Source organism: Solanum pennellii, chromosome 11 (assembly GCF_001406875.1).
Source record: "Solanum pennellii chromosome 11, SPENNV200".
NCBI classification, from domain to species: domain Eukaryota; kingdom Viridiplantae; phylum Streptophyta; class Magnoliopsida; order Solanales; family Solanaceae; genus Solanum; species Solanum pennellii.
In genome coordinates this window covers 15,181,580-15,190,639 of record NC_028647.1, presented here as the reverse complement: position 1 = coordinate 15,190,639, position 9,060 = coordinate 15,181,580, and the positions used below count along the sequence as shown (strand labels likewise).

At 41.3% G+C, this 9,060-nt stretch overlaps 1 protein-coding gene and 1 pseudogene across 1 annotated transcript; both read left to right on the top strand.

Moving 5' to 3' along the window:
• Nucleotides 1-4,352: 4,352 nt before the first annotated feature.
• Nucleotides 4,353-5,562, top strand: LOC107003698. The gene is made up of 3 exons (XM_015202006.1): nt 4,353-4,685; nt 4,790-4,999; nt 5,110-5,562. The coding sequence occupies exons 1-3, from the start codon at nt 4,353-4,355 to the stop codon at nt 5,560-5,562; spliced, it is 996 nt and encodes a 331-aa protein (XP_015057492.1).
• A 30-nt stretch (nt 5,563-5,592) lies between these two features.
• LOC107003697 overlaps nt 5,593-9,060 on the top strand; it is an 8,063-nt pseudogene continuing 4,595 nt past the window's right edge.

The window sequence follows — 9,060 nt, the reverse complement described above, 5'->3', positions numbered from 1 at the left end:
TGGAGCGGAGTGTCACGTACCGACACAAGAGGAATAAAGATAATGAATCTTGAAATATGCTAATATACTCAATCTAAAGAACATGTTTCCCAAAAGAGTATGGTGTGGAGGCTTGAGTCCTCATAGATATGTTCGGTGATGTTATAAATGATTTTTATACTTGTTGCTATCACCTGTTAAGAATATTAGTTGATTTTATGATGTTATCTGAGATATATTGTTTTCTATTTTGAGTTGGCCGATGATATCTACTCAGTACCCGTGTTTTGTACTGACCCCTACTTGCATTTGTTTTCTTTGTTAATTGTGGAATGCAGCAAACATACCGTCGTCTTCAACTCAACCGCAACTCTAGCCAGTCTTCATTACACCGGATTTCAGGGTGAGCTAATGCTTCTAGCTTGGACTGGATCTCCTTCCTCATGTCTTGATGCCTTGAAGTTCCGGCATGGACTAGCTTTTGTTTATTTTAGTTTCTTAGAATACTCTTAGTCTAGTAATTTGATCATAGATGTTCTTGTGGTGATGACTTCAAGATTTTGGGGAATAATAGATGTTGAATTTTAGAAGTTATTGAATTGTTTTTTATTAATGAGTTTAAGTCTTCCGCATTACTTTCTGTTGATATTAAATTGAAATGTTAAGGTTTAGATTGGTTGGTTCGCTCACACAGGAGGGTAAGGGTGGGTGCCAGTCGCGGCCCGGTTTTGGGTCGTGACACTAGGATAAACTAGAGCCTCACATGGGTTGATGAGATAGTAATTTTCTTATAAGTTTAGAAACAATTTGTAAAAGTTGGTTTGAAGAGGTTTCAGGTCAAACATCAAAGGACGACCAAGACGTCCAGAAAGTAGTCTTTTGTGTGCTACTTTGTCCTTGTATGTTTGCCTTGTTTTTATATGTTTTTTGGACTCTAAAGTCAGTGGCGATGACCCTAACACATAAAGGGACATGTTTAGGTTCGAAATGTCCGCTACGACTCCCCAAGGACCAACTTAAGGGTCCTTGAGGAGGACCCAACCGCTGGCTAATAAGCTGCCCAAGGCAGCAAACATTTGTACATGAAATGAACATGTCCGCGTTGCGGACTTGTTCCTCCCATGGAAAAATTCTTCTTACGCATCGGGGATGTGTCACATACTCTGCTGTGTCAAAATTATTTTCCAAAAAACTTTAGGGAACAGTACCGCGGCACGTATTTATTCCCCGACAAAAATTTCAAAAATTAAAGTTAAGTTTGACCTATTTAAAAAGGTCCAGTTAAAGTGGGGGTATTTTGCGTAATATGGGGATTGGTTATAAATGGTTTTTAAGTCTTATTTACCCCCGTTCCCATATCAAAACCCAATTACCTAATGAGAAATCAAAAATCCAAAACTCTCTTCTCTTCCAAATTATCTCAAAACTCCATTGGAGACAAAACTCAAGCTCAAGCTAGAAGATGAATTTTCAAGTGATTTTTTCTCCAAATTGCATGGCTTTTCTTCTATTAAGGTATGGTAACTCTTATCCTTGGATAAACTTTCATCCAAGGAGTTCTATCAAATATTTCCAATATGATTCTATGATCAAATTCCCAATTTTTAATCTAACCATGGGTTCATTGTCAAATGGTTTTCAAAGTCATTCTAATGATGATTTTATATTGAATTTATTAAAGAACCCATGATCTCCTTAATCTCTCGATTTATTCTATAAAGTGGGTGTTGTGATCTTTATTTCATGTTAATGAAATTATGCTTAGATTGTGATGTATTATTGAATTCTATTACTATATTTAGGTATTAATTATGAATGGTTGAGGATTGATCATGGCTCGGAGAATTCGTAAGTTGACCCAACTTATTGTACATGGGATTCGAACCCATGTGTCCTTGGCCGAAATTAAGACGGGTCCAAGCGAGAATAAAAATAAATAAAATGGGGTATGTGGGAATCGAAGCCACAACCTCTCGGATAGGTGAGGAAACTAGGAGAACCAATTAAAGAAAAATAAAATGAGGTTGTGGGGGATCGAGATCAAAAACAGAAAAGTCAAGGAGAGAAAAGAAAGAAAATAAATGTAGGCGTTGGGATTCGATCTCGAGTCCCAAAGCTGAAATTTTAAATCAAAATTTAATATAAGACTGAGTGTTGCTAAAGGGGTTCGAAATCGGGTTCCCTTGCCCAATTTCGTATTCATACATAAGTCTTACGTGAGCAAATATTTAATGAATGATGCCTATAGGAATCGAACTCGAGACCTTGACATACTTACAAGATGCATATGTCTGTACCATATAATCTTGATTAAGTATAAGTCACTTAGACGAATTATGAACGAAGCCTCATAGCTTATACATATGGGTTCATAAGTCCAGCGTACATTTAAAAGTAAGGGAACCTAAGATGTATATGATGGATTGATGTGACCTTAGGAGGGTTAAGTAAGAGTGTGAAACACACTAAAAGGCCAAGTGCATTGACATATGACGAAATGAACTTTCATGTAATGGGATGAGTAATTATGAAGAGCTAATATGCTAAAGTTAATGAATGTGATGACAACATGATAAGAGGCTAATATGAAAGACAAGACCAATCTCAAATGAGCCTAATAAGTGTTATTAAAAATCGTACTCACCTATGAGAGTGTAAAACTAATAAAGAGACCAGTCTCTAAGAAACACTCTAATGAAAGTATTGATATTAATGCACACTTAATACTAATGATGAGATGAGAAATCATCTAATGAGCAATGATGCCCTCATGCTAGAATCCAGCTTCTATGATGTGAGAGATGAATGTAATGGAAATTTATACTGAGCAGCTATAGGCTAGCTATGTGTCGCTATTCCTTCTTTCGGGAAAGCAGAGGTTCGTGTAAATCTCATGAGATGAGACTGTTCGTTTAGCCGGGTATGGGTCTTGTTATATCTCCTAGTCTTTGAACCTATGTTGACAACATATGGTTCTAGCAAAGTTCATTTCACTATATATGCCAGCATGTTTTGGTTTCACTTGTGCTAGTGATTCCACCTCTTTTTTGTGTGGGGTAGACACTGAATTTCATGAAGATCACATGATCTATGTCGGTTAAAGTTAAAGTTCCCAAAAAAAGAATGAGGTCAGCCTCATTTAATGCACACAATGAAATGAATGATACTAAACGTGTTTGTATAGGATAATTAAGAGGTGAACTAGACTCAAGTAATGACACTAGGTCATTCTTGGTCATTGCACAGTGAACCCGATGAGAGTCCTAAACAACATCCTAGGTATATAAATGGATTAAAATGAAGTACATATAAATGAATGAAGCAGACTCTGTGTTTGTTAAAAAAGGCTCCTAAGTTGAGGTCCCATATGTTGAGCCCTCATTTTGGAAGTCCTAATGTCAAGTCCTTGATTCCAAGGTTGCACGGCATATGAACGAAAGATATGTGTTATATGTATGTGCTAAATGAATTGTGTTATGTGCTGTGTGCAATATGAAAATAATGATGATGCATGTTACTCTCATAGCATGACTTTCCTAATCTGATTTGGCAAGTCCAACTGACTTGGCTTTCCATAACTCATATCGTTAGGAGAGAGCTCGTCTTAATGATGAATGTCCTTGGTGTGTACTTGCATACACCCATACTTAGTACAAGTATGTACTAATTCCATACAATCCTTACTTTTAGGTGCAGGTGCAGGTGGATGCTAGAGCTTATGAGATTACATTGAAGCTACCCAAATGTGGAGCATCCATCCGAACTTGGTAGTCCCTCATGGTTTCGAGGATGCTTATCTCTTATATTCTATCTTAGATGTACGCATGAGCTAGTAGAGGATCTTCCACTAGTGTTTCTTTCTTACTTATTTTCAGACGTTGTATTGGTGCCATTTTGGAAACTTTATATTAGTGCAATTATGAACTGTTTCCTTCATTTGAATATCTTATTATTAGATGGTTGTTGTGAACTGATGTAATATAATGAAATTCTTACTATGAAGTCTATGTATACTTCAAAGTAAACAAAAGTTGTAAATATTCCGCTAAAATTAACCTATACGATGTAATGATGACGTATGTAGGCTTGTTTACGACGTCCGAGTGGTCAACGACACCGGTTTAGGCTAGGGTCTCGACCCCGGTCGTGATAAACGTGGTATCAAAGCATTAGTTTTAATTCCAAGGAAAATAATGTTCACATCAACCACATGGGGTAGTTTCTAAGTTATGGTATTGAAGTGCACCACTATCATGAATTAGACTGTATGATGCATAGGAAAATTCCCTTCTTCTGATCTTATCGTAACTTCTATAATGTCTGATTACTTGGTGTTATAAGTGTATCTAACATCAATTCTTATTTTTCAGAAAATGAACACAAGGAGGAACGCTGGTCGGGGAAGAGGAGAAATAGCTGCTGTGGGCAACCAAGTTCCACCCCTTGCCCCAGCTACAGGAGTGGCCATGCCAGTTAACCAAACTGGGTTGACTGATGCGGAGGTGCGGACCGCTTTGGCACAGATGGCTCAAGCCATCACTGTGCAGGCCCAGGCTAAGATGGCCCAGACCAACAGACACGAGGTTCAACGGGAGAAACCACTAGCCCATAATATAGCGAACAGGTTGCGGGATTTTACGAGGATGAATCCTCCAATCTTTACAGGATCTAAGACTGCAGAGGATCCTCAGGAGTTCGTGGAGGAGGTCTAGAAGATTCTGGTGGCGATGGGGGCCACGGAGATTGAGAAAGACGAGATATCCTCGTACCAGCGAAGGATGTTGCACAAACTTGGTGCAAGATGTGGCAGGATAGCAGGGCATTGGGTGGAGGTCCGATCACTTGGGAGCTGTTTAAGACAACCTTTCTGCAGAGATTCTTCCCCAGGGAGATGAAAGAGGCTAAGGTTGAGGAGTTCATTAACCTTAAGCAGGGCTCGATGACTGTCAGGGAGTATTCTCTAAAATTTGTAAAATTGTCCAGGTATGCCACTTCCCTTGTATCGAACAACAGGGACGAGGTGAGCAGGTTCCTTATAGGAATCTCAAAGGACTTAGAGGAGGAGTTTCGGGTTGCGATGCTCCATAACAACATGGACTTGTCTAGGCTGATTTGGTGCATGTCTATCAGGTTGAGGACAGTAGGAAGAAAAGAAGAGTCCATGAGGTCAGGAGGCCTAAACCTTCTGACCAAGCAGGTTCCAGTAGTGGTGGTGGTAGGAGCACTTTCGGAGTTTGTGATCAACCCAGATTTAAGAAGGGGCATCAGAGTTCAGAAAACTCTAACTCTCAGAGGAGTGCAGCACCCAGAGGAGGCAGACCTGAGCCCAAGAAGGGAGATGGAGGTGATGTGCAGTGTCCCAAAAAGGAATGTGGCAAGTGTGGCCATATTAATAGTGGCGAGTGCAGACTAGGCCCAAATGCGTGCTTCGATTGCGGGAAGAGCGGACATATGGTCAAGGACTGTCCACAGAATAGGGGTCAGGCTGGAGGTAATGCTCAGCCTAGGCCTAATCCCCAGAATGCTGCTGCAGCTGAGCCTCCTAAGAGGAATAGATTCTACGCCTTGAAGGGCAGGGAGTAACAGGAGAAGTCTACTGATGTGGTCACAAGTATGCTGCAAGTTTTCTCAACCTCTGTTTATGCTTTACTTGATCCAGGGTCTACGCTTTCTTTTGTGACTCCCTTATATGATCTTACTTTTGAAACAATACCTGAGGTTTTGCATGATCCTATCGTAGTTAGTACTCCCTTAGGAAAAAATGGAAGAGCTGATAGGGTTCATAAAGACTGCCCAATAGTAGTATGTGGTAAGGCTATGTATACAGACCTTTTTGAGTTATCCATGAATGACTTCAATATTATACTTGGTATGTATGGCTTCGTAAATGTTATGCCTTCATGGATTGCCGTAGTAGGGTTGTGAGATTTTGTTTCCCTAATGAAGTAGAGCTGGTCTGGGAGGGGTACGATTCGAGTCGTTCAAGTCCCTTGATTTCAAACCTAAAAGCTAATAAAATGATGTCCAAGGGATTGTTATGTCATCTTGTGAGTGTCAATGATCTAGATCATGATATTCCTTCCATAGACTCTGTGCCTGTAGTGAGTGAGTTTCGAGATGTTTTCCCCGATGATTTGCCTGGAGTCCCTCCCCCTTGAGAGATTGATATTGGTATCAACCTAGATCCCGACACCAAACCAATTTCAATACCTCCCTGCAGAATGGCTCCAGCTGAACTCAAAGAGTTGAAGCTGCAGTTAAAAGATCGCACTAATAAGGTTTTTATCCAGCCGAGCATATCCCTTTGGGGCGCTCTAGTGCTGTTTGTGAAAAAAAAGATGGAACCCTTAGGATGTGTATCGATATCGGCAACTCAAAAAAGTGACTATAAAGAAGAAGTATCCACTTCCCAAAAATAGATGACTTATTTGATCAGCTCCAAGGGTCTAGTTTCTTCTCGAAGATTGATCTTTGTTCTGGGTATCATCAGATTAGGGTTAGGTATGAAAATATCTCAAAGATAGACTTTCTTACCCGTTATGGTCATTATGAGTTCCTAGTCATGTCATTTGGTCTCCCTAATGAACCAGTTGCATTTATGGACCTCATGAACCGAGTCTTCCGTGAATACCTTGATTGTTTAATCATAGTATTCATTGATGACATCCTTATATATTCTAAGACCAAGGAAGATCATGAACAACATTTGAGACTAACCTAGACAACGTCAGTTGTATGCCAAATTCAGCAACTATGAATTTTGGCTTTGATCAGTGACCTTTCTGGGTCATTTTGTGTCCGATCAGGGTGTGAAGGTGGACCCTAGGAAGACTGAGGCTGTTAAAAACTATCCAAGACCTCTTACTTCCATAGATATCCATAGCTTTTTGGGATTGGCTGGTTACTACCGTAGGTTCGTGGAGGGTTTTTCTTCCATTGCTGCCCACTGACAACTTTGACTAAGAAGCAAGCCAAGTTTGAATGGGCAGAGATTTGTGAGAAGAGTTTCCAGGAGCTCAAAGACAGACTCACATCAGCCCCAGTGCTTACGTTGCCTAAATGTGGTGAGAATTACACTATTAATTGTGACACATCTAGGGTTTGTTTGGGCTGTGTTATTATGGAGGTGGTTAGGTGATAGCCTTTGCGTACAGACAGCTCAAGGTTCATGAGAAGAATTATCCCACTCATGACTTGGAGTTGGTTTGTATTGAAGCTGTGGAGGCATTACTTGTACGGGGTGCATGTGGATGTGTTCATAGACTACAATAGTCTCCACTACGTGTTCTCGCAGAGGAAGTTGAACCTACGCCAGCGGAGATGGTTGGAGCTGTTGAAGGACTATGACATGAGTGTCCACTACCATCCAAGGAAGGCAAATGTAATAGCTGATGCTTTGAGAAGGTTGAGCAAGGGGAGTACAACCCACGTTTGCGGTTGATTGGCTCTACTAGTGGGGGTGTTTCAGTTCATCCTAGTTCTGAATAATCCTTGGCAGTTGAGTAAAGAAGGGTCAGCATCTTGATCCTGTGTTGATGGAGTTGAAGGACTCAATGCTCATAAAGATGAATCAGCCCTTTTCTTCGAGAGGTGACGACATACTTAGGTACCAGGACAGGCTGTGTGTATAAGATGTGGATGATTTGCATACCAATATAGTTGCAGAGGCCCATTGTTCCCAGTATTTGATACATCCAGGTTCCACCAATATGTATCATGACATCAAGAAGATCTATTGGTGCGATGGCATGAATAAGGACATCACTGAGTATGTGGCCAGGTGTCCGAATTGTCAGCAGGTTAAAGCGGAGCACCTTAAGCGTGGTGATATCACTCAGATGATTGAGGTTTCGACTTGGAAGTGGGAGGACATTAACATGGACTTCGTGGTTAGTCTTCTGAGGACTAGGAGACATCATGACTCCATATGGGTTATTGTGGACAAGATGACTAAGTCTGCCCACTTTATCCTTGTGAAGTTTACTTACAGGGCCGAGGATTATGGAGACTCTACATTGATGAGATTGTGAGGTGGCATGGGATTCCTTTGTCTATCATTTTGGATAGAGGAGCTCAGTTCACTTTGCATTTCTGGAGATCCTTCCAGAAGATCTTAGGCATGCATGTAAAGCTCAGTACCGCTTTCCATCCTCAGACAGATGGGCAAGCAGCGCGCACCATTCAGACATTGGCGGACATGTTGAGGGCGTATGTGATCGACTTTAGGGGTAGTTGGGAGGACCATCTGCCATTGTTAGAGTTCTCGTATAATAACAGCTATAACTCCAGCATTGGGATGGCACCATTTGAGGCACTGTATGGTAGGAGGTGTAGGTCTCCAGTTTGGTGGTTCGAGGTTGGAGAGTCATACATTTTGGGTCCATAGATCATTCATGAGGCCTTAGAGAAGGTCAGGGTGATTAGGGTTAGGTTGGCTGCTGCTTACAGTCGGCAGAAGTCATATGTAGATAATAGGAAGCGACCCTTAGAATTTGATGTTGGTGACCAGGTTTACTTGAAGATATCACCCATGAAGGGGGTGATGAGGTTTGGAAGGAAGGGGAAGTTGAGTCTGAGGTACGTTGGGCCATACGAGATTCTACAGTGTGCGGGTGAGGTGGCCTATGAGTTGGCATTGACTGCGGAGCTAGCTTCTGTTCATTCAGTCTTTCATGTCTCTATGATAAAGAAGTGCCTTGTTGATCCAACATCGATTCTGCCTGTTGAAGGTTTGTGGGTTGATGAAGACTTGTCCTATGAGGAGGTTCCTGTTGAGATTTTAAACCGGAAGGTGAAGCGGCTGAGAAACAAGGAGGTTGCCACAATGAAGGTATTGTGGAGAAACCATCTTGTTGAGGGTGCTACGTGGGAGGCCGAGGCCGATATGAGATCCCGCTATCCTCCACTTTTCAGCTCTTGAGGTTAGAATTCCTACTCTTAAGTCTAAGTTTCCTTATCTCCTCTATTCTTTATTGCTATTTTTGACTGTGTAAAGTACTTATGTTATGATATGAGTGGCATTGTGCTAGATAATTAGAAGTGTCCTTCGGGGACGAATATTCCTTAGGGGGGGGGGGGGGG

Bases quoted from the DNA above. Each gene is read 5' to 3' on its own strand.
- LOC107003698 (XM_015202006.1), top strand. From the start codon at position 4,353: ATGAACACAAGGAGGAACGCTGGTCGGGGAAGAGGAGAAATAGCTGCT. The intron at 4,686-4,789 runs GTCTAGAAGATT...AAGATGTGGCAG, and splicing joins CTCAGGAGTTCGTGGAGGAG to GATAGCAGGGCATTGGGTGG. The intron at 5,000-5,109 runs GTGAGCAGGTTC...CATGTCTATCAG, and splicing joins TATCGAACAACAGGGACGAG to GTTGAGGACAGTAGGAAGAA.